The sequence below is a fragment of the Macaca mulatta genome, chromosome 3, assembly GCF_049350105.2.
Source record: "Macaca mulatta isolate MMU2019108-1 chromosome 3, T2T-MMU8v2.0, whole genome shotgun sequence".
Taxonomy (NCBI): Eukaryota; Metazoa; Chordata; class Mammalia; order Primates; family Cercopithecidae; genus Macaca; species Macaca mulatta.
In genome coordinates this window covers 57,912,029-57,938,078 of record NC_133408.1, presented here as the reverse complement: position 1 = coordinate 57,938,078, position 26,050 = coordinate 57,912,029, and the positions used below count along the sequence as shown (strand labels likewise).

The 26,050-nt window shown below is 41.9% G+C and overlaps 1 protein-coding gene across 2 annotated transcripts in view; it reads left to right on the top strand.

Moving 5' to 3' along the window:
* The window catches only part of LOC703026 (S-adenosyl-L-methionine-dependent tRNA 4-demethylwyosine synthase TYW1), a 250,211-nt gene extending 228,855 nt beyond the window's left edge, over window positions 1–21,356 (top strand). Inside the window, exon 16 of one of the 2 annotated variants that reach the window (XM_015133369.3) lies at window positions 20,155–21,356. In XM_015133369.3, coding sequence (XP_014988855.1) covers window positions 20,155–20,376 — 222 coding nt within the window. In that variant the 3' untranslated portion in view covers window positions 20,377–21,356. Of the gene's footprint in view, window positions 1–13,836; window positions 14,147–20,154 lie in introns of those variants that run through there. The other variant, XM_077996645.1, reaches the window with a different exon arrangement.
* Window positions 21,357–26,050: the final 4,694 nt, after the last annotated feature.

The window sequence follows — 26,050 nt, the reverse complement described above, 5'->3', positions numbered from 1 at the left end:
CTTGTTGCCCAGGCTGTAGTGCAATGATGCAATCTTGGCTCACTGCAACCTCCACCTCCCAGGTTCAAGTGATTCTCCTGCCTCAGCCTCCCACGTAGCTGGGATTACAGGTGCCCACCACCATGCCTGGCTAATTTTTGTATTTTTAGTAGAGATGGGATTTCACCATGTTGGCCATCTGGTCTCAAACTCCTGACCTTAGGTGATCTCCCCACCTTGGCCTCCCAAAATGCTGGGGTTACAGGTGTGAGCTACCATGCCCGGCCAGTGTTGACATCTTAATATAAAGTCTTTCAATCCATGAACATGGGATGTATTTCTATTTATTTATGTGTTCTTTACTTTCTTTCAGCAATGTTTTATACTTTTCATTGTACAAGTCTTTCATCTCTTTGGTTAAATTTAAAGTATTTTATTATTTTTGATGCTATTGTATTTTTTAATTTTAATTTTTATTTATTTATTTAATTTTTGAGATGGAGTCTCGCTCTGTTGCTCAGGCTGTAGTGCAGTGGCATGGTCCCAGCTTGGTGCTACTTCCACTTCTCAGACTCAAGAGATCCTCCTACCTCAGCCTCCTGAGTAGCTGGGACTACAAGTGCATGCCATCACACCTGGCTAATTTTTGTATTTTTTATAGAGACAGGGTTTTGCCACGTTGACCAGACTTGCCTCAAACTCCTGAGCTAAAGCAATCTGCCTACCTCAGACTTCCAAAGTGTTGGGATTACAGGCATGAGCCACCACTCACTATGGTGGCTATTGTATCTGAACTTGTTTTTGTTTTTGTTTTTTTTTCTTTTCAGATTGTTCATTATTAGTATGTGGAAATGCAGCTGATTTTTGCATACTAACTTTGTATCCTGCTACTTTGCTGAATTCCTTTATTAGTTTAAACAGTTTTTTGGTTGAATCTTTATAATTTTCTGCATATAACATCATGTCATTTACAAACAAAAATTATTTTACTTTTTCCTCTCCAATTTGGATACCTTGTATTTATTTCTTCTTCTTACCTAATTGCTCTGGTGAGAACTTCCACTATTATTTTGAACGAAAGTAGTAAAGATGGTCGTCTTTGCCTTGTTCTATTTTAGAGGAAAAGCTTTCAGTGTTTTACTATTGAGTATGATATTCACTGTAGGTTTTTTCATATGTGGCTTTTATTATGTTAAGGTAGTTTCCAGCTATTCCTTCTTTGTTGAGTGTTTTTATCATGAAAAATGCAAAAGGGTGTTGAGTTTTGTCAGATGCCTTTCCTGCTTTAATTGAGATGATCATGTGGTTTTTGCCCTTCATTCTGTTAATGTGGTATATTACATGGATCCATCCTTGCATTCCAGGGATAAATCCCACCTGTCCGTGGTGTAAAATTCTTTTAATATGCTGCTGAATTTGGCTTGCTGGTGTTTGGAGGATTTTTGTGTCAGTATTCCAAAGTGATACTCATGTGCAGTTTTCTTCCAGTACAATCTTTGTCTGGCTTGGTATCAGGATAATGCTGACCTCACTGAAAGAGTTGAAAGTATTCTCTCCTCTTAAGTGTTTTGGAAAAGTTTGAGAAACATTGGTGTTAGTTCTCTTTTAAATGTTTCGTAGAATTCACAAGTGAATCCATCAGGTCCAGGGCTGTTCTTTGTAGGGAGATCTTAAATTACTGATTTAATCTCCGTAATAGTTATGAGTCTAATCAGATTTTCTGTTTCTTTGTAACTTAGTATTAGTAGATTTCATGTTTCTAGGAATTTGTCTATTTCATCTAGATTATCCATTTGTTGGCGTACCATTGTTTATAGTACAGTCTTACAGTTTTTTTAAATGTAGAATTGGTAGCAAAATCATTTCTGATTTTGGTAATTCGAGTCTTATTTATCTCTTTTTAAAAATTCATCCAGCTAAAGGTTTGTCAATTTTGTTGATCTTTTAAAAGAACCAGCTTTGGGTTTTGTGGGTTTTTTTTTTTTTTTTTTTTCCCTATTCTCTATTTTGTTGATCTCTGCTCTAATCTCTATTATTTCCTTCTGCTAGCTTTTGGTTCAGTTTGTCCTGTTTTTAGTTCCTGAAGTTTTGAAGTTAGGTTGTTAATTTGAGGTCTTCTTCAGTGTTTATAGCTATAAGCTTTTACCTTAGCATTGCTTTCACTGTGTCCCATACGTTTTGATATGTGGTGGTTTCATTTTGATTAGTCTGTATTTTTTAATTTTCATTGTGATTTCTTCTGTGATCCATTGGTAATATTTAGGGTTGTGTTGCTTAACCTCTACAAACTTGAGAATTTTTTAGTTTCATTCATTTGTTGATTTTTAACCTCATCCCATTGTTCTTGGAGAATATGCTTTGTATGATATCTATGTTTTTGAATCTAGGCCTAATTGGTAGCCTAACTTATGGTCTTTCCTGGAAAATGTCCTATGTGTACTTGGGAAGGATGTGTATTCTGTTGTTGTTAGATACAGTGTTCTGTGAGCCTGTTAAATCTAGTTGGCTTATTGTGCTCTTCAAGTGCCCTCCCTCCCTCCTCCCTCCCTCCCTTCACTCCCTCCCTCCTTCCCTCCCTTTTTGACAGAGTTTCACTCTTGTTGCCCAGACTGGAGTGCAATGGCACGATCTCGGCTCACCGCAACCTCCACCTCCCAGGTTCAAGCGATTCTCCTGCCTCAGCCTCCCGAGTAGCTGGGATTACAGGCATGTGCCACCATGCCAAGCTAATTTTGTATTTTTAGTAGAGATGGGTTTGGTCAGGCTGGTAATGTTGGTCAGGCTGGTCTCAAACTCGGGACCTCAGGTGATCCACCTGCCTCAGCCTCCCAAAGTGCTGGGATTACAGGTGTAAGCCACCGCGCCTGGCCAAGTACTTTATTTTCTTGCTTATCTTTCTCTGGTTGTTGTATCGATGAATGAGAATGAGGTATTGAAGTCTGTAAGTATTGTTGTAGAATTGTCATTTATCCTTTCAATTATATCAATATCTGCTTTGTATATGTTGATTATCTGTTATGAGGTGCTTACATGTTTATAATAGTTACATGTTCTTGCTCTGTTGAACCTTTTATCAATATGTAATATTTTTCTTTGTTTCATAACCTTTTTGATTCAAAGTCTTATTTTCTTTGATATTAATAGAGCCATTCCTGCTGTCTTTGGGTTACTCTTTGCATGGAATACCTTTTTCCATCCTTTCCCTTTCAATCCACTTGTATCTTTGGGTCCAAAGCGAGTCTATTGTAGATAGCATAGAGTGCGATCATATCTTTTTGTTTATTCTACCAATCTCTGTCTTTGGATGGGAGGGTTTAATTAATATGCATCAAAAGTAATGACTGATACGGAGGGATTTACTTCTGTCATTTTGTTGTTTCTCATATGCCTTACAGCTTTTTTGTCTCTCATTTTCTGAATACTGTCTTCTTTTGTGTTGAGTTGATTCTTTTCAGTGAAACATTTAAATTACCTTTTCATTTCCTTTCATGTAGACGCTGTAGCTATTCTCCTTGTGCTTACAATGGACATTGCATTTAACATTCTAAAGTTTTAATACTCTGATTTTAATTTATACCAGCTTAACTTCAACAGCACACAAAAACTATGTTCCTTTATAGCTCTGTCCCCACCCATTTCAGTTTCTGATGTCACAAAATAACACCTTTTTGATACATTGTGTGCCCCAAAACATAAACTAATACTTGCCTTTTTTTTTTTTTTTTAACACGTTAGCATGTTAACATAGAAAACAAAACATAGAGGCTGGGCGTGGTGGCTCACACCTGTAATCCCCGCACTTTGGGAGGCCGAGGTGGGCAGATCACCTGAGGTCAGGAGTTCGAGACCAGCCTGGCTAAATGGCGAAATCCCATCGCTACTAAAAATACAAAAATTGTCTAGGCATTGTGGCAGGCACCTGTAATCCCAGCTACTCAGGAGGCTGAGGCACGAGAATTGCTGGAACCTGGGAGGTGGAAGCTGCAGTGAGCTGAGATCGCACCACTACACTCCAGTCTGGGCAACAGAGTGAGACTCCATCTCAAAAAAATAAAAAGAAAAGAAAAAAAAAAATAGAGTTACAAAACAAAGCTATAATGATCAATTTTATATTTGCCTATATATTTACCTTTACTATCATCTTTACTTCTTCATGTAGCTTCAAATTACTGTATAGTGTCCTTTCATTTCAACCTGCAGGACACCATTTAGCATTTCTTATAGGGCAGGTCTAGTGGGGTAATGAACTCCCTCAGCTTTTGTTTATTTGAAAATGTCTTATTTCTTACCGCATGTTTTGCCAGCATAGGATTCCTGGTTGACATTTTTTTTCTTTTAGCACTTTAAACATATTAGCCTTCTGAACTCCAAAATATCTGATTAGAAATCTTCTGTGACCTTATTGAGTATCCCCTGTGTGTGTGACAAGTCAGTGCTCTCTTGCTGCTTTCAGGATTCTCTGTCTTTGACTTTTTACAGTTTGATTATAATGTGTCTTGGTGTGTTTCTTTTTTATATGTGTGTCAATGTTTATATTTATACTTTTCATTAAATTTAAGGAAATTTTTGACCATTATTTCTTCACGCATACTCTCTGTCGTCTTCTGTCTCTCTCCTTCTGAGATTGCCATGTGCAGATGTCAGTTCACTTGATAGTGTTCGCGGTCCCTTAATCTCTGTTCACTTTTCTTCTTTTTTTTTCTTTTCTGTTATTCAGATGTGATCATTTCCATTGTCCTGTTTTCAAGTTCACTAATCCTTCTGCCTGTAGAAATATGCCTTTGAATTCTTCTAATGAATTTTTTCATTTCAGTTTTTATACTTTTTAGTTCCAGAATTTCTTTTTGGTTTCTTTTTAGGTTTTCGATGCCTATTGATATTTCTATTTTGTTTATATATCCTTTGCTTGACTTTCCCCACATATTCCTGTGGTTTTTAGAGCATCTTTAAGATGGCTGTTTTAAAGTCTGTTTCTAGTGGATCTGCCATCTACCCTTTTTCAGGGTCAGTTTCTGTTGGATTTGTAGTTTTCTTTTGAATGGGCCATACTTTACTGTTTCTTTGTGTGCCTTGTGATTTTATTGCTGAAAACTGAATATTTGTATCTTATCATGTGGCCACCATGGGAATCAGATTCTTTGCCTCTCTCAGTGTTTTCTGGAGTTTTGTTTTGTTTTGTTTGATTATCGAAGGCTACCTCTGTGCCAAGGATCAGCCCGAGGTATGAACTTAAGGTCTTTTCAGGTCTCTTTGAAGACTGCACCTTTCCCTGGGCATCCATGGTGACTATAATTTCCCTATAAATATGTTTATTTTTTAATTTCTTAGTCTTTAATGTATGTCTCCCAAAGAGGGGAAAGAGAAAAGTGAAAGAGTAGGGATGGGGGAAGCACTGGCCCTTGAAATCCCCAGGAAGTCACTTAAGCTAGACGGGGAGGGGCTTGGCACCATGACTGGCTACCTCTATTCCACCCTTCCATGACAAGAACACAGATCCTTAATATTTTGAAGATAGTGTTCTTATTGCCTATCCTGGCTCTTAGAAGCTGCATGCAAGCTGCTCCCATAACATGGATACAGCTGCCTGCCGTGGGGCTGAGTCGTTGGGGACTGGTAGCGGCTTTGGAGCTAAGAGCGGAGATTGACTGAAAATAACTGCAATTTACTGTCAAGCCTTCTCCTGAATGTTACAAGCGTTCAATAGACTCCAGAGTTCCAAAATAGTTACATCAGACAAATTCTGCCAGTGTAATTTTTGTCTGGTTGGGGTAAAGTATTCCTAGTGCTTTCTACTCCAGCATCTTCCCAGAATCCTCTACCTGGATATTTTTAAAATTTATACTTAGTTGAATTCTTAAGTCAATTCACTTTGCTATTCTCCTTCAGAACAACACAAGGACTTTCCTGTGCTTTTTCCTACAAGTTTCCTTTTAAACAAGTTGATACATGTGTGTGTGTTTATTTATTTAATTTTGAGACAGAGTTTCACTCTGGTTACCCAGGCTAGAATGCAGTGGTGCAATCTTGGCTCACTGCAACTTCCGCCTCCTGGGTTCAAGGGATTCTCCTGCCTCAGCCTCCCAAGTAGCCAAGATTACAGGTGTACACCACCACACCTGGCTAATTTTGTATTTTTAGTAGAGATGGGGTTTCACTATGTTGGTCAGGCTGGTCTTGAACTCCTGACCTCAAGTGATCCGCCCACCTTGGCCTCCCAACATGCTGGGATTACAGGCGTGAGCCACCGTGCCCAGCCGATACTTGTTTAGATGTGTCCTTGTAAATACCACTTTCTCAGTTCACCTTTGTTTCTGGCACTCCCAGCTGTTGCTGCTGGTGCGGTTTCCTTCTTACTGAACTCAGTGGTAAACTTAGCCTTCTTTTTTCTCCCCAAAACATCTTTATTGCACTTTCTTGAATAATAGATCATCAGAGTAGAAACTCTAAATCGAGGTATTTCCTGTTAGCACTTTGAAGATATTCCTCTGTTGCCTTCCTACGTAATTATTTCATTATCTTCTAGTGTCTTTCATCACCACAAAAAAAATGTCTGGTGTCTTTCCTTAGTTTCGGAGTCTGCTGATAAATTCAGCAACCAGTAACATTTATTAAGGTTACTGTGGTAAGCACTACACATGCTGTAATTCATTTAATTCTTACAAAAGTCTATTGGATCATACATACTAATTTTTCTCATATTCCAAAGGAGGAAACTGAGGCTTAAAAGACTACAAGTCTAGCCGGGTGCAGTGGCTCACGCCTGTAATTCCAGCACTTTGGGAGGCTGAGGCGGGTGGATCACCTCAGGTCAGGAGTTCAAGACCAGCCTGGCCAACATGGCAAAACCCCATCTTTACTAAAAATATAAAAATTAGGTGGGCATGGTGGCATGTGCCTGTAATCCTAACTACTTGGGAGGCTGAGGCAGGAGAATCACTTGAACCCAGGAGGCGGAGGTTGCAGTAAGCCGAGATTGCGCCACTGTACTCCAGCCTGGGCAACAGAGCAAGACTCCGTCTCAAAAAAAAAAAAAGTACAAGTCTTGTCCAGGGGCAAATAGGACACAGCTAGAATTCCCAAGTGTTTCAAAATACAAAGCCTACTTTGAACAAGTACATTGTACAGACAAGGTAGGGAAGGTGAAATGTCCTTTGGAAACAAGAGACAGAGTCCCTGTCCCGGCATAGCCAACAGCAGTCTCCTTGATCTCCATGATCATTAGCTCTGAGAGTCTGGCCATAATTAAGATCCTGTAGATAATTAGGCACTGATCACAGGGACCTCCTTCTTGGAGATATAAAACTTGTAGTCTGTAAAGGCAGGGGAAGAAGAGCTATCACCTCCCCCATACCCTCCTATCTTGGAATAAGAAGGGACTTGCGTATCTCCATTTAGGTTTTGTGCAGTGTTGTCTTAGCAAAACCTAGTGACTGTGGTACATGTGGAACTTACCCTCATCAGAGGCCTGATTGCTCCCAGCAGCAGTTGCTTTTAGAGAAATATCAGAGGAAATTGGCATTTTGGTAACACTGCTCAGAGGATTTAGTTCCACTCCAACAAAATTGGAGATTAATTTTGAAACTTCAGAAAATGAGTTTCCAGATAAACTTTTAGAATTGCACTTGGATATATCGAGAATGTAATCTTTTGGTTATAGTTTTGTCTCTCAAAACGGTTCCACAGGCAACTGTTACCATGTGAATCCTACTTATTACCAGTAAACTCAGAAGAGGGTGGCAACAACTGTCAGCATTCCATCATTGCAGGTGATCTCAACTCTGCCCTTGTGATCTCTACCTCTTCTTACCCAAAGAAGAAACTATACAGTTGTAGCTACAACCAGCAAGAACAAATTTCAATAAATCTGGGAAGTTCAAAAGATACCACTGTAATGAAACCACCATTGAAAATTATGACTGCGACAATGAAAGAGATCTCACCTAACCAACTCCATCTTGCTTCTAGCCTCTAAGCTGTCCTTGTTCATACTTGGGCGTAGACTGAACTAACTTTGGGAGGAACTTAGTTTATAATTTATAGTTTATAGTTTATAATTGTAAACTTAGTTTATAATTTATAGTTTATAATTTAAAACAAAGATGTAACAGCCCTTTCCTAAAACAAACCTCCTTCTTGCCTAGGGACCAGATGGCCTTTGTAAGACTAAGAAATTAGCCACACAATTAGAAGTTAGTGTTTAAGAGCCATGCAGCTGGAGGCTACAAGATTCTGACCCTCCCTAAACTGTCCCTGAGATCAGCGCTTGAGAAATTTTGCAGACCTTGCTGATGGATCAGCTGGCACCACCCAGCTGGATAAACTGGCTCATCTGATCTTGTGGCCCCCACCCAGGAACTGACTCAGCTCAAGAGGACATCGTCAATTCCCTGTGATTTCATCTCTGACCAATCAGCACTCCTGGCTCACTGGCTTCCCCCCACCCACCAAGTTGTCCTTAAAAACTCTGCTCCCTGAATGCTCAGGGACACCGATTTGAGTAATCATAAAACTCCAGCCTCCCGCATAGCTGGCTCTGTGTGAATTACTGTTTTTCCATTGCAATTCCCCTGTCTTGATAAATTGGCTCTGTCTAGGCAGTGGGCAAGGTGAACCCACTGGGCAGTTACAGTAACACTCTTTTTTTGTAGTCTAAAAGTCACCCCTCAGTATTCCAAAATCACTTCTCCCTCAGACTACCCCTGGACTTCCTCTACTCCCATGCAGTTAATATTAATTTTGAGTTGTGAGAAGGTCCGGCAGCCGCTCTTCTTTCCTTTCACTAGTACTTCCCCTGCTGTTTGGCTTGTAAGTGTGATTGTATGTTTGGAAGACCCATCTAGAAAATAATAATTGACACTAAGATCACATAAAAGCCCTTGAGTGTAGAAATGAAAATAATATGAATGATTCGTTTTGCATTAGTGCTCTTTTTTATTTTTGTTTTATTCCATTTTTGTCTATTATATATGGCCTTTGAAATCTGATTGTGCGGATAGATAAATTTTACCCAAACAAAGGACTGACCTTGCCCTCAGCTTTTAGGAGGTAATCTCTAAGCCCTTGGAATGTCCTGCCTGATAAGAGCACCTTTGTTTATTTATAGGCCTTGGGCCACACCAGATACTCTCTTTGTTGTTGTTGTTGTTGTTGTTGTTTTTGAGATGGCGTCTCACTCTGTTGCCCATGCTGGAGTGCAGTGGCATGATCTCTGCTCACAGCAACCTCCACCGCCCAGATTCAAGCGATTCTCCTGCCTCAGCCTCGTAAGTAGCTGGGATTACAGGTGTGCACCTCCACATCCAGCTAATTTTTGCATTTTTAGTAGAGACGGGGTTTCACCATGTTGGCCAGGCTGGTCTCAAACTCCTGACCTCAGGTGATCCTCCCACCTCAGCTGCCCAAAGTGCTGAGATTACAGGCATGAGCCACCATGCCCAGCCCCCACACCAGATATTCTCTGCCAACCAAATGATTTCATATGGTTGGGGCTTTGGGCCATGCAGTTATTGGCTCAACCTCTGGAGGGGCTGGAAATTAAGGTCAGACATGTGGCAATCAACCGTGTCTAGGTGACTGAGCCGCAGTAAAATCTTTGGACACCAAGACTCAGGTGCATTTCCAAGGTTGGCAGCACTCTATGCATATCATCACACATCCCTGCTGGGAGAAGTTAGCTGTGTCTATAAACCCTCTGCGGTAGGACAACTGGAAGTTCCAAGCATGCAATTCTCCTAGACTCGGTCCCACGTGCCTGTTCCCTCAGTTAGCATTAATGTGTGTCCTTATGCTATAATAAAACATACATGAATATAACAGCTTTCAGAGAGTTCTGGGGGTCCTTCTAGCGAACCGTTAAATCTGGAGGTGGTCTTGGGGGCCCCTGAACTTTGCACTGGTGTATGTGTTTTCCCATCCTCATTTCACCATTTCTCATTCTTAACTGCAATATGGGAGTAGCTCTGTTTTCTGGAGTGATTGTGATGGCTAAATGAAGTGAAGTATAAAAAGCATCTAGAATTATGCCTTGCCTATAGCCGTGTATTAGTCTGTTCTCATGCCGCTGGTAAAGACATACCCCAGACTGGGTAATTTATAAGAAAAAAGAGGTTGAATGGACTCACAGTTCACGTGGCTGGGATGCCGTCACATTCATGGCGGAAGGTGAAAGGCACGTCTCACATGGTGGCAGACAAGAGAAGAGAACTTGTGCAGGGAAACTCCCCTTCATAAAACCATCAGATCTTATGAGATTTATTCACTGTCTCAAGAACAGCACAGGAAAGGCCCACCCTCATGATTCAATTACCTCCCACCTGGTCCCTCCTACAACACATGGGAATGGTGGGAACTACAATTCAAGATGAGATTTGGGTGGGGACAGAGCCAAACCATATCAAGCAGTTTCTTAATAAAGGCTTTTTTGTAAAGGTTCTGACTATTTGCTTTTTAAATAAAGACTGGTATAGTGTTACATGGAGGAATAGTCACACAAACTGCCTCCAATGTTGATGCTAATAAATAGCTTGTGGGGTGCTCTTTTTTCAGCTCAGATATAGGATTTCCTTCTTATTTCAACTCTTGAATGTATAGAACTATGAGACCTTTGTATGATTAGAACTTTTTCAGTGACTCTGCAGTATTTATAACAAAAGCTGGAACAACTTTCAGCAGAACCTGGTTTGAGACAGTGACTGGGAGCCAGCCAAATGATACAGATTTTTTGTTTGTGACATTTTGAATTTGAGGTGACTGGATCTCCCATATAGATGAGTCTATGGAGAAGTTACAAGGGAAACTGATGGGTTCTTCATCTGCAACCTGTTGCCTGTAACTGTTAGGAACTAGTTCATGTAATGGGAGGAGAATATCCTTCACTGTGGCAGTTTTATTTTTTTAGTTATTATTTTCTGAGAAGAGATGGAAGCTTGTAAATAAAATCAAACAGATCAAAGGCAGAGCACACTGACTAGAGGTCTGCATAAAAAGCTTTTGGCTCCCCTTGTTTGCCTAAGGCCTCTCTTGTGCTGTACTTGAGTAGAGAAATAATTAACAGACAGTAGGCTTCTCAGTGCGCTCATTGTTTAGACTGAATGCCCAGAGAAGTTGAAGTACCTTAAGAATTTGGGATATAGGCTGGGTGTGGTGGCTGATGCCTGTAATCCTAGCACTTTGGGAGGCCGAGGTGGGTGGATCATCTGAGGTCAGGAGTTCGAGACCAGCCAGGCCAACATGGCGAAACCCCGTCTCTACTAAAAATGCAAAAATTAGCCGGGCTTGGTGATGCGTGCCAGCTACTCCAGAGGCTGAGACAGGAGAATCTCTTGAACCTGGGAGGAAGAGGTTGCAGTGAGCTGAGGTTGTGCCACTGCACTCTAGCCTAGACAACAGAGTGAGACTCCGTCCCCCTCACCACCCCCCCCCAAAAAAAAAAAGAATTTGGAATATACACTGTTTTCTGTAAGTTTTAGATAAGTTAAACAAAGGGAGTTAACTTAAAGATATTGCACACAAATAAGTCCAGGGGTAAAACAAAATAAAACAAAAAATGAAACCAACTCTCGGCCAGGTGAGGTGACTCACATCTGTACTCCCTGCACTTCAAGAGGCTGAAGTAAGAGAATTGCTTGAGCCCTGGAGTTCAAAACCATCCTGGGCTGCATAGCAAGACTGTCTCTCGACAAAACATTAACAAATTAGCCAGATATGGTGTCATGCACCTGTAGTCTCAGCTATTCCAGAGACTGAGGAGGGAGGATCCTTGAGCCCAAGAAGTTGAGGCTGCAGTGAGCTATGATTGCACCACTGCACTCCGGTCTGGGCGACAGAGGAAGACCCTGTCTCTAAAACAAAACAAAACAAAACAAAACAAAAATCCTCTCTCTGCAGTTTCCTTGAGAAATATTTGAAAGACATGACTATTAGTTCTGTCATTTTCCAGTTTGAAAGCTACCAGTAGCATGGGATCATGTAATGGCCACGTCTCTTTAACACCTTCCAATTTGAATCTTGGCCCTTCTACTTCCTGAGGATATGTCCTAAGCACATCTATCACCTAGCTTTTTTTGGACTTTTGCTCTCATTCTAAAGATAGGAATGTAACTACAACATGTTTGTTATGTGGATTACACAAGATAGAGAACCAAACATAGCACCTAGTACCCAGTAGGACACTTCACAAGGATTCGTCACTACTGTTTGCCTGCTAGTCCTCTCCTTTCCTCTGCCCTACATTTTTTGGCTGAGGTTGTTGATGTGCTTTTTCCTTTCTTGGATGGATACAGTCACCACTATTTTAAACCTTATTTTTAGTTTTGTCAAAATTCTATGTGGACAGTTTAAAAGTCCAAGTTTATTAAAAACAAAAACAAAAAACAGCAGTTCCTTGTACCTTCCTCAAACACAAACACACCTCCATTTCCCCCTCTCAAGCAAAAAATCTTTCAGATTTTCTAGGTGATTCATTTGGTATTTATCTCTATATCTCTAAATAGCATACATAGCTGCTCGCCCCTGCACCCCCAGTTCACCATTTTGCTTATTATCTCTCTTTTTTTTTTTTTTTTTTTGAGGCGGAGTCTCGCTCTGTCCCCCAGGCTGGATGGAGTGCAGTGGTGCAATCTCAGCTCACTGCAACCTCCGCCTCCTAGGTTCAGCCAGTTCTCCTGCTTCAGCCTCCTGAGTAGCTGGGACTACAGGAGCCCACCACCACACCTGGCCAGTTTTTATATTTTTAGTAGAGACGGTGTTTCACCTTGTTGGCCAGGCTGTTCTTGAACTCCTGACCTCAAATGATCCACCCAACTCAGCCTCCCAAAGTGCAATTACAGGTATGAGCCACCATGCCTGGCCACTTCTTATCTCTTTACTGTGTACCGTGGAAGATGAGGCTCGAGCTTGCTTCTGCCTCCTCCTGGAACATCCTTTCCCATTCCCCCACCCTCCTATCATACACATACCAGATTTTTATTTAGATGATTGGTTTTTTGCTTTATTATAACCATGTGAACACTGTTCACGGCCAAGCCATGCCATCTCCTGCAATTGCTATTTGTTTCCAGCGCCACCTTTGGTTAACTTTTATTATTTTCTTCATCTAGATTTCTGTGTTCTTTTGCTAACAACTCTCTGCCATCTCAAATATATTGCCTCTCAGACTTTCAGATTTGTTAGATTTGCTATCAGGTTCCTCTTTTTGAAGAAGTCTCTGCAGGGACACTTTCTTATCTACCTACCTTGGACAGTTCACTCTCTACCACCTAGTTCACAGCTGTTTTCCTGGGATCACCAGCTCTGTCTTGAGTGAAATGTTTCTGGGATCCCATGTTTCCTAAAGTTACTCCTTCATTTACAGGAAATGCAACTTCTAGGAGATTCCTAAGAAACTGGTATGTGAAAAGTACAACTTTTCGAGGCCTTAAATGTTTAAACGTGTTTTCATTCTCCCTACACGCTTGATTTGGATATAGAATTCTTGGCTGGAAACTATTCCCCCTTTGAGGTTGGACCTACTGTCTTTCAGCTTTCCTTGCAGTAATTGAGAACTCAAAGGGCATTCAGATTCTTAATCCTCTGTGTATGACCATGTGTTTCTCATTAGATTTTCTCTTTGTCTCCATTGTTTTGAAATTTCACTGTAATGTGCCTCAGACGGTGTGTCTGGTTTTATCCATTGTAGACACCTTTAATGTGGAAACTCATGTCCTTCACTTCTTAACATTTCCAGAATTATTTCAATGAATATATCCTCTCTTCTATTTTTTTTTTCTCCTTTCTGTCTAGAACTACTAAAAAGAAAAGTTTTAAATTGGATCTTATGAACTAGTTCTTTAATATATATTTTTTAATCTTTTCTGCCAGGTGCAGTGGCTCACGCCTATAATCCCAGCACTTTGGGAGGCCAAGCAGGTGAATCACCTGAGGTCAGGAGTTCAAGACCACCCTGGCCAATGGGGTGAAACCCCATCTCCACTAAAAATACAAAAAATTAGCCAGGCATGGTGGCACATGCCTGTAGTCTCAGCTACCCTGGAGGCCGAGGCAGGAGAATCTCTTGTACCTGGGATACAGAGGTTGCAGTGAGCTGAGATCACGCCATTGCACTCCAGCCTGGGTGACAGAGTGAGACTCTATCTTAAAAAACATAATAAAAATAAAAATTAAATTAAAACACCTTTTCTTTCCTATGTTCTATTTTTCTTTTTTGCTCTACACTCTAGAAAATGTTCTTAATTTTGTTTCTTAACTTTCTTGTGAGTCCTTCATTTATGCTCCCATATTTTAAAAATCTATGGTCTTTTAAAAATTATTTTAATGTTCCTTTTATAGCATAGTTTTAAAATGGATGCAGTATTTTCTTTCATTTCTTTAAGGATATTAATAATAGTTGTTTCAGTTTAGTTGGTTTTTGTTTGTGTCATTTTCTCCCTGCATAGGCTCAGTTTATGTTTTTCTTTTTGTTTGTTTGTTTATTTTTTGAGACGGAGTCTTGCTCTGTCACCTAGGCTAGAGTGCAATGGCGTGATCTCAGCTCACTACAACCTCCACCTCCTGGGTTCAAGTGATTCTCCTGCCTCAGCCTCCCAAGTAGCTGGGATTACAGGCGCCTGCAACTGCACTCGGCTGTTTTTTGTATTTTTAGTAGAGATAGGGTTTCATCGTATTGGCCAGGCTGGTCTCGAACTCCTGACCTCAGGAGATCTGCCCGCCTGGGCCTCCCAATGTGCTGGGATTACAGGCGTGAGCCACCACTCCCGGCCTGTTTTTATTTTTATCCCTCTATCATGTTAGAAGTTTTTCTGAGGTGGCTGATGGTCATTGGTTATATGCTTGTATTTGAGAGTGGGAGACTAAAGACCAGCCTGGCCAACATGGTGAAACCCCATCTCTTCAAAAAATACAAAAATTAGCCAGGCATGGTGGTGCACGCCTATAATCCCAGCTACTTGGGAGGCTGGTGCAGGAGAATTGCTTGAACCAGAGAGGCGGAGGTTGCAGTGAAGCCGAGATTGTGCCGTTGCACTCCAGCCTGGGCGACGGAGCAAGACTCCATCTCAAAAATAAATAAATAAAAATAATAATAAATAAAGAGCACCCTACGAGTATGGGCTTGACTCTATCTTGGCGTGATCTACCGGGTCATATCCTTAGGGAATCCCAACCTCAGTATCTTGCAATCTGTCTTCTTGGGCTGGTCAGTAGGATCTTCTCATTTTCTGCAGCTTGCAGTGGTCCCCGGTGGTCCAGAAACGGAAAGGGAATAGTTTTATTACGGCAGCCCTGCCCTCAGCTATACCTCCTGTCCCACAGACCATAGATCCCTTCTGAATTGTCTTCTGAGAAGAAACCTCCAAGCGTCTGTCAGGGCATGGAGTGGGTAGGTGCTCAGCTGTGAATATGTGCAGGGAGGTCAGGAACTTGAGATTCTAATCATGTCTTAAACAGAATATAAACCTGCCTTTGGGTTTTTGGTGGGGAGTGGGTTTGGTACCTCCTCAATCCATGCTTCCTGACGGGGGGACTGGTGCAGCCAGTTTCTGAGCCTTTGAGGAATTCTAAAGCATAAATTGGGCTGAATCTTGGATTTCTCTATTTGTTAGCTTAGGATTCAGCTCTCTTGGGTCTGCTAAACCAGTTTGCTCACCCATCATCTTTTCAGCTTCTAAAAGTCCAGCACTGTTTTCTCCTCTCCCGATAGCTTTATTTTTATGTTATATGTCTTTTTAAAATGTTCTTACTGTCATTTTAGTGGGGTTTCAAGAGGAAGTAATAGCAAATGCATGCGGTTAATCTACCATCTTTAATAGAATCTTTTTAAACATTTACACTAACAGAGAACCTATGCTGTTATTGTTGTTTAGTGAAATTCTCCCTTTGTGAAAGATGAGAACATAAGGAGAACGAGACCCTTTGTACAGCAGTTTGGTTCTCGCAGAGAATGGGAACCTGCGATGCCTCATCTAACCAGCAAGGCCACAGACCCTTAGTAGCCTGGCTTTATTAAGTCAGGCTGTACCTTATTGTGCTTATGTGTTTTTAAGATCATCTATGACCTTTTGAGTTTATTTGTAATTCTGCATAGATTCCGTTCTTCCCTTACTGTCGGATTTGAGGGATTCTTTTAGCAGGGTGACCTCATGTCTCAGGATACTTAACCTCAGATTTTACAATTTGGGGTTTCATGCCTCTGTTTATGCAGCTGTCTCTCAGCGCTGTTTGTGTGTCAATCATACCAAATTTTGCTCTTTCAGCTTCTGCCTTTTAGATGGAACACTTTGATTTTTTCTGAGCTGTGATTATTCAGTATGATTCGTCTCAGATTGCCCCTGAGAGGAGGCACATGTGGTTCAGTTTTGTCTTTTGGGTCTAGTGGCTCCATTCATTTCAGAATAACTTACTCTTAAGGACTGAATGTTTGTGGCCCCCCTCCCAGATTCATAGGTTGAGGTCCTAACTCCCAGTGCGGCTGTATTTGGAGATGGGGTTTCAAAGGAAGCAACTGGGATTAAATGAGGTTATAAGGGTAAACCTTGATCTGATAGGATCAGTGTCTTTATAAGAAGAGACATCAGGGCTGGGTGCGGTGGCTCACCCCTGTGATCCTAGCATTTTGGGAAATCAAGGTGGGATGATCACTTGAGGCCAGGAGTTCAAGAGCAGCCTGGGCAAAATAGCTAGACCCTTTCTCTACAGAAAATTTTAAAATTAGCTGGGCATGGTGACATGTACCTGTAGTCTCAGCTACTCAGGAGGCTGAGGTGGGAGGATGGCTTGAGCCCACATGATTGAGGCTGTAGTGTGCTATAGTTGCACCACTGCACTCCAGCCTGGGTGTTAGAGTGAGAACCTATCTCTTAAAAAAAAAAGAAGAAGAAGAAGAGACATGAGAAGGCTCAAGTCACTTGCTCACTCACTTTCCATGTACATGTACCAAGGAAAGGCCATGTGGGACAGAGCAAGAAGGCAGCCGCCTGCAAAGACAGGAAGAGAGCCCTCACCAGAAACTGAGTTAGCCAGAACCTTGGAATTCCAGCCTGCAGAACTGTGAGAAAAGAATTTTCTGTTGTTTCAGCCACCCACACTATGGCATTTTGTTACAGCAGCCTGAGCTAATACTCCTGCTTTGTCCAGCATTTACTTGGTCTTCCAGTTAGTTTTTTTAGCCTTTGGGAATCAGGGCAGTAAGTTGTCAGATTTTAGCTTACAGTTGTCCTACCTGTGCAACTGAGATTTCTTCCATTTTAAACCAGAGTAGAGTTTTAGAGTCAAAAGAAACCAGATCTTTTAGTGCAGAAGTTTTCAAACTGCATTAGAAGTTAGGAAGTTGGTTTTGTGAGTTGCAGCCAGCAGTATGAAATGCATTGCCTGCAGTTTTGTGAAAGTTGTATTCCCAGCTTGTGTGTGTATATTTGCGTGTACTAGATCGAGATATAAAGTATATTTTTGACTGTAGGTATGGTTAAAAAAAAAATTGCCTATTGTATTGCTCAAACTAATCCTTTCTCTTAGAACACCCATGGCAAATGATCATGTTAGAGTTTGAGGGTGAAGGAGCATCAGGATTATGAACCAGAGGGGTCAGACTTCAGACCTAGAAATCGAAACACCAAAGGGACACAAATAGGGAAGAAGAGAGTATGATCATCTCTTTCTTTCAGCAAGCAACGCTGGGATCCCTAAAAAGACTCCTCTACAGGACCAAGCTTGTGTGATTTATCGCACATGTCCCTGTATTCCCCAAGTGCCTTGTACATAACCTCACTTACTATACATGCTATGTTGTATTAATAATTTTCGAAATGTATGTGACTAGGCCAGGTCCATAGTTGGCCCAGTTGGCCCATGTTGATGGATGGATCATCATTTTTGGCCTCATTTGACTGTCATACATGTTGAATTACATGTTAATGTCATGTCAGTCACCCCAGGCTCGGTCAAGGGTGAGTGTCGTGCCTCTGTCACGAATACACAGTGAAGCAGTCCCTTCCACTCTGTGGAGCCAGTAGCAGCAAAATCCCATCGTGTCTCAAGATGTCAGTAGAAAGGGTGGAATTTTGATTCTTTCTATGCTTTTCTAGCTTTGTTAAGAGGTGAGGAAGAAGGGCTGGGCCCTCGCATGTCCTGGGTGACGGCATATGTTGTTAAGTTCATATATTCACAGAGCCAGCAGGTGTAGTGGGGTGGAATGCAGGAGGAAAATGCAGGGGCCATTATAGTGTCTGTGGACATTCAGGACAGTGAGGTCCTGTGGCCGGAAAACTGACAGAAACTGTCTAACACGGGAACTATCTCACTGCAACCGAACTAACAGGATTTAGGAAGACTTCCCAGAGCAAAGGACGAAGGACATGTGAGTTAGACAGAGGGAACAGCATGGGTGTCACCTGAGAGGGCCACAGCTCATGAAGAGATGCAGATTTGATACTCAGACTTTACATTCAGGATCATGGGAATCATTTCTGCTGTCGGCACAGTCTCAGGCCGTCTATGGGAAGTTGAGAGAAGCCACAGCTGGAATCAGAAAGTCAGTCAGCTGGAAGACGGTGGCCGTGGCCCAGAGGAAGGGCCTGCGTGACCAAGTCACGCCACTGGCAGCAAAAGTGCTGCCCAGGGAGAATCGATGGAGGTGTGAGGGGCCAGGGAAAAGGAGGTCACCTTTGACTCTGCGATTTTTGAGGCTCAGTGCCTGGGAATGACAGTGATTGCTTCCACAACAATAGACAACACTTCAGGGACAGTCTGTCTCGGGAGAGAAAATGATGGTGAGATATAAATTTTACATCGTGGGTTGCAGAGTTCACAGAGCCCTTGAGGCATCATTTCCAAGAATGGTCTTATTACAAGAAAACTTCTAATTCTTAGAGTAATTAAACTTTTCCACGCAGTCAGCATTTTCCCCCTAGAAAGCTCTTAGCTAGTGGGTAAAAAATCAGATGTCATTTAAATTCAGCATATTTTAATATTCTAAATTCAGGAGCCTATATATTTTCTTTTTTTTCTTTTTTTTTTTTTTTTTTTTGTGGCTAGAACAGGAAATTGTTCCTTAGTTCATTTGGTTAGTTGGAGTTTTTTTATTTTTATTTTTGAGACGAAATTTCACTCTTGTCACTGAGGCTAGAGTGCAGTGGCATGGTCTTGGCTCACTGTAACCTCCACCTCCCGGGTTCAAGCGATTCTCCTGTCTCAGCCTCCTAAGTAGCTGGGATTATAAGCACACACCACGACGCCCGGCTAAGTTTTGTATTTTTAGTAGAGATGGGGTTTTACCATGTTGGCCAGGCTAGTCTTGAACTCCTGACCTCAGGTGATCCACCCGCCTCGGCCTTTCAAAGTGCTGGGATGACAAGCATGAGCCACCGTGCCCGGCTGTCAGTCAGAGTTTTTTAAAAGACAGTGGCATGACAAGTACTTGTCTGTTTTTGAGTCAGGTATCAGCGTATTAGTTAATACATTTACACAAATGAATGCCAAACAAATGCTTTGAATTAAAAGCCTTCACAGTTCAATTAGTATTTCCTTACGAGCCTCTTCAGCTTTCTGTTTTCTTCATTCCAGGTCATTATTCCACCGTGACTTTTGAGAAGCAATTTTCTTAAGAGAGTACAAATTGGATTTTGTACTCTTACTGAACTGAAATTCTTCAGGCTTTCCGCTAATGAGATATCGTATCCATGTTAGGCCAGAAAAGCTAGTTTGAGTCATTTAGTTAGCATTTTTGAATTAGAAGTTATTGATAAAACCTTCACTAATACCTCAAGCCAAGTTGAGTCTAAAAAGGATTCCACGAGGTGCTGTTAACACAGCCTTGAAAATTTGTAACCGATCATAAGCGGCAACAGCAGGAATTAGAGTGAGTTGGAATTAGCCACATGGTAACACCGAAACATTTAACCCTGTGTCAGCGTGACTTCTTGACTGCTCGAGATAAACTTGACTTGTCTTCGGGGCCCAGCAAGACTGCAGGCCCAAGGTAAAGGAAGCTCTCCTGTGGTTGTAGCTCATCTTGCTTTGATAGGAAGTCATGTCTGGACCATGAAAGAGGTTTTTTTGTGTTTGTTTTTGGTTTTTTTTGATGTGATAGAAAAGATCAGACTTGTTCATGATTTTTAAAAGCATTCATTTTTTTTCCTAGGGATGTTTTTACTTCTGTCTTGACTTGACACATTTTTTTCTTTCCAGTTTAAAATTGGTGGTGAATGGTGGACGTGGATCGATTATAACCGCTTCCAGGAGCTCATCCAGGAATATGAAGATAGTGGTGGATCAAAAACGTTCAGCGCAAAGGATTATATGGCCAGAACTCCTCACTGGGCATTATTTGGTGCCAATGAAAGAGGCTTTGATCCCAAGGACACAAGACATCAGAGAAAGAACAAATCAAAGGCTATTTCTGGATGTTGAGATTATCTGATTTCAAGGTACTGAAGGACAAAAACTTGGATGGCCTCAAAAGTTTCTTGAACACCACTGTGATTCTTCCAAGGACGAATTACATAAATTATACTTTCACACAAAGGAGATGATAAGGCAGTAAACACGGGGACACGGGGACAGCATCCACACTCAGGGGGCCTGGGCCATAGCCCCAGTGTTTCTTTTCAGAACTCAGCCCCTTTCCTGATTTTACTTCTAAGAGGAAAATTATTTTGGGGAGGAACTACACGGTCATTATTAGAATTTAACTGATCGTTTTGTATTATGACTTGTAAGAGCTGCCAGAATGCCAGTCCCAAGAGTGTCAGACAAGGCAGAAATCTCTGGGCTTCTTCCTCTCACTGGGCCCTTGGATTTCACGGAGCAGCCACTTAGCATTGAATTCCACTACCCTGAGCTAAACGCGTCTGCGCCTTCTAAGATAAGAGCTTGATCCCTTTCCTCTATCTTAAGACAGCACCTCCTGAAAAGAATCGAAGTTGTCACAACTCTCAATTATTTTTAAATACTGCATAGACTGAGTTTTGGCTTATTACCAACCCTTCACAAAATTGCCTCGGATCTAAAACTGCTAGATCTCATCTCATTCCCGTGTAAATTACCGCAGACCGCAGGGCTGCAGCGGAGCGAAGCTGTCTGCTATAAGAGGAGTGGCCATGTGAGGGCAGGGAGTCATTAGTCTCACCAACACACTTTGGACTGAAGAGGATCATTTGTTTTTGTTTAGGAAGTCACTGTCCGGGCCTCATATCACGACCAGATGGCGGGTCTCCGTCGTCTTTCGCTCCTGTGGCCCTCGCTGCTTTGCACAATCTGTTCTTTCAGGTTCAGCCGTTTTCAAATTGGAAGGATCATAAATACTCAAAATTGTTTTCAAGTTAGCAAGTTCTTTTAACAGTCTTTTATGCAAAAATTGAATTAGTAAAATAATCTTTTGTAAAGACTTACAGCATGAGTTTTCTTTTTTTGAATTTTTATTCTAATTTTTGTGGGTACATAGTAGGTGCATATATTTATGGGGTACGTGAGATGTTTTCATACAAGCATGCAATGAGTAATAAGCACATCATGGAGAATGGGGTCTCCATCCCCGCAAGCATTTATCCTTTGTTCGAAAACCAATCCAATTATACTCTTTCAGTTATTTAATTAATTTATTTATTTTTTATTTATTTTGAGACTGAGTCTCGCTGTCACCCAGGCTGGAATGCAATGGTGTAATCTTGGCTCGCTGTCACCTCTGCCTCCTGGGTTCCAGTGATTCTCCTACCTGAGCCTCCCGAATAGCTGGGATTATAGGCATGCACCACCACGCCTGGTTAATTTTTGTATTTTTAGTAGAGATGGGATTTCACCATGTTGGCCAGGCTGGTCTTGAACTCCTGACCTCAGGTGATCCTCCTGTCTCGGCCTCCCAGAGTGGTAGGATTACAGGCATGAGCCACCGTGCCCGGCTAGCCCTGCAGTTCTAAACCCTGTTAGACCCACCTTTTGTAACTCTATCCTCTATGCCGAATTAAAATTCATAGATATATAATCTACCTACCCAGTTGAAAACTGGGCACTTTTTTTTTTTTTTTTTTTTTGCAACAGAGTCTTGCTCTGTTTGGGAGGCCAAGGCAGGCAGATTACCTGAGGTCAGGAGTTGGAGACCAGCCTGACCAACATGGTGAAACCCCATCTCTACTAAAATTACCAAAATTTGCCGGACGTAGTGGTGGGCACCTGTAATCCCAGCTACTCAGGAGGCTGAGGCAGGAGAATGGCTTGAACTTGAGAGGCGGAGGTTGCAGTGAACTGAGATTGCACCACTGCACTCCAGCCTGGGTGACAGAGCAGGACTCCATCTCAAAAAAAAAAAAAAGGCTCAGTCCCACAAGACTGCGCCTCACTTCACACACCAGTTGCAGGTAGAGGGTCCCCAGGTTACCCACAGCTTCTGTCTGACATGGGCATAAATCAGAGGTTCTTCCTCTATAAGTCAGAGGAACCCCATTCTTAGGTTCAGTAATTTGCTAGAGTAGCCAACAACCCAAGAAAACAATTCACTTACTATTGCTGATTTATTAGGATTTTTTTTTAAGACAGTCTTCCTCCATTGCCCACGCCGGAATGCAGTGGTACAATCTCAGCTCACTACAACCTCTGCCTCCTGAGTTCAAGCGATTCATGTGCCTCAGCCTCCCAAGTAGCTGGGATTACAGGCATGAGCCACCATGCCTGGCTAATTTTTGTATTTTTAGTACAGACAGGATTTCACCATGTTGGTCAGGCTGGTCTTGAACTCGTGACCTCAAGTGATCCGCCTACGTCAGCCTCCCAAAGTGCTGGGATTACAGCCTTGAGCCACCGCGCCTAGCTTATTAGGATATGTTAAAGGATACAAATGAACAGGCAGATGAAAAGATACAGAGGGCGAGGTCTGGGAAGATCCTGGGCACAGAAGCTTCTGTCCCTGGGGAGTTGAGTTGTGCCACCCTCCCAGCATGTTGACGTATTTACCACTCTGGAAGCTCCCTTGTGCCATAGTTAGTGGTTGTTACAGAAGCTTCATCATGTAGGCATCCCGGCAGATTGGGGGTGGGACTGAAAGTTCCGATCTTCTAATCATGTTGGTCCTCCTGGTGGCCAGCCTCCATCCAGGAGCGCACCAGGAGCAAGCCCACTTCATTAGAACAAAAGATGCTCCTGTAACCTAGGACATTCCAAGAGATTTGGAGCTCGATGGCAGGAGCTGGGTCAAAAAGCAAATATGAGGATAAAAGATACACCCAGCATCCCTGTCAGTCAGGAGATTGCAAGGGTTTCTTTCTTTCTTTTTTTTTTTTTTGAACAGAAAGAAAACTGTTTTATTACACAATCAAACTTGAATGTGACACGCATCATAGTCAGTCTGCTTAAGAGACTGCAGAGACAGAAAGTTGGTCACCAAAATAGTCCACAAGTAGAAGAATTTACAGCACCATGTCATATATAGTTCATCCTAAATTCACCTGGAGATTGAAGAGGCTATCTGTGTATGCTAATTGTTTTCAAAAGCTCTGTGCCAGGTACTGGGGACAGATACTAAATACCAAATATATATATAAAACTAAGTCAAGAGATGGGATAGTGACAAAGTAGCACAGAACTGTTATCTTTCTTGAAGTCACCAAGTCTTTTTTTTGAGAGGGGGTTTCACTCTGTTGCCCAGGCTGGAGTGCAGTGGTGCAACTCGGCTCACTGCAGCCTCCACCTCCAGGTTGAAGTGATTCTCCTACCTCAGCCTCCCGAGTAGCTGGGACTACAGGCGTCCACTACCACGCCTGGCTAATTTTTTGTATTTTTAGTAGAGACGGGGTTTCACCATGTTAGCCAGGATGGTCTTGATCTCCTGACCTTGTGATCTGCCCGCCTCAGCCTCCCAAAGTGCTGGGATTACAGGCGTGAGCCACCGTGCCTGGCCTCTGATTCCATTAACTTTAGGTACCTAAATGAGTATTTTTCTTTCATCCCAGGAAATACTGATGTATTGATTCATATTTAAAGTAACAGCACATTAAACCCAGTTCACAGTCACAACAGAACATTTGAAATGTCTAAGGAAAATACAATGCAATCTACGTGAAAACATTCAGTAAGTTTGCTGAACAATATAAAAATGGGAGCGAGGCCAGGTGCGGCGGCTCACGCGTGTAAACTCCGCACTTTGGGAGGCTGAGGCGGGTGAATCACGAGGTCAGGAGATCGAGACCATCCTGGTTAACACGGTGAAACCCCATCTCTACTAAAAATACAAAAAATTAGCTGGGCATGGTGGTGGGTGCCTGTAGTCCCAGCTACTTGGGAGGCTGAGGCAGGAGAATGGCGTGAATCCGGGAGGCAGAGCTTGCAGTGAGCCGAGATCGAGATCGCGCCACTGCACCCCAGTCTGGGGGACAGAGTGAGACTCCATCTCAAAAAAAAAAAAAAAAAAAGGGAGCGAATGGGAAACCTGAATGTTCTAAGAAGGTGATTTGTTTGCAAAATAACATCCCAAATTCTATCAGAATTTCTTTTTGGAGCTTAAGCAAATGATTCTAACATTCAACTGAAAAATTAGCCGAACAGACAATAGTTAAGAAATTTTCGGAAAAGAATAACTATGAAGTGAAAGTTGGTTTATAAGATGTTAAAATGTGCTGCCTAAATCATTAAAATGAAACAAGATCGGTTCCAAAAAGGCAGAGTGGGGACCTCAGTGAACTCTCTCTCCCTCTAAAACAATGAAAATATGTGCCATACAACTAAAATAAACCAATTTGAGAATTCTGACAATCAACCGGAATTTCACCACAAACTGAAAATGATCTATCGAAATAAACCACTGAACTTCAGTAAAATTAGCAGCTGGCTTCTCAGCAGAAAACATGGAGGCCAGAAGATAGGAATAAATAGATGGTTAGCCAAAAATTTTCTATCTAGTTAAACCCTTTTTCAGAATTAATAGAGAAATGAAGACATTGCCAGATAAACAAAGAATTTGTCAGTAGCAGACCTTCCCCAAAGAAGTACTAAACGGATTTTTTTCAGGCTTTAATAAGGACACCAGACTTTTTTTTTTTTTCTTTGAGACAGAGTCTCGCTCTGTCACCCAGGCTGGAGTGCAGTGGTCTGATCTCGACTCACTGCAACCTCTGTCTGCTGGGTTCAAGCGATTCTCCTGCCTCAGCCTCCCGAGTAGCTGGGATTACAGGCGCCTGCAACCACACCTGGCTAATTTTTGTATTTTTAGTAGAGATGGGGTTTCAGCATGTTGGCCAGGCTGGTCTCAAACTCCGGACCTCAGGTGATCCACCTCTCGGCTTCCCAGAGTGCTGGGATTACAGGCATGAGCCACCGTGCCCAGCCAGAACACCAGACATTAGCTTGCATTCAGATGAAGAAATAAAGAGCAGAAGTAAGCATAACTATGTAAGTATGATGAAAGACAATATAAACAGTTTTATTTGTAACTTTTCTGTTTTAAAGGACAGCTGCCTAAAGCAATAATTATAAAACTGTGTTGATGGGCTTATAATATATAGAGATGTAATTTGTATGATAATAATAGCACAAGGGAGTGAGGAGAGAATAAAAGGTGTATTGGAGTGACTCTTGACTGCCACTATTGAAATTAAGTGGATATGAATCCAGAAGAGATTGTTTTAAGATGCTGATTGTAATTCCCAGGCTAACCACTAAGAGAATACATTTAAAATATATACGGTAAAGGAAATAACAATTTTAAAAGATACAATGGAAAATATCTGTTGAATACAAAAGATGACAGCAGTGGAGGAATAGAACAGCATAATCATAAGACATCAAAAAAAAAGAAATAGTAAAAATTGCAGACATTACTTCTACTTTATAGGTAACTGTACATGTGGATGGATTAAGCACCCCAATCAAAAGATAGAGATGAAAGAATGGATTAACTGTGTTCGTTGCGGCACTATTACAAACCACGTGGAATTAGCCTAGATGCCCATTAACAGTGGATTGGATAAAGAAAATGTGATGGCCAAGCACGGTGGCTCATGTCTGTAATCCCAGCACTTTGGGAGGCTGAGGCAGGTAGATCACCTGAGGTCAGGAGTTCAAGGCCACCTGGCCAACATGGTAAAACTCTGTCTCTACT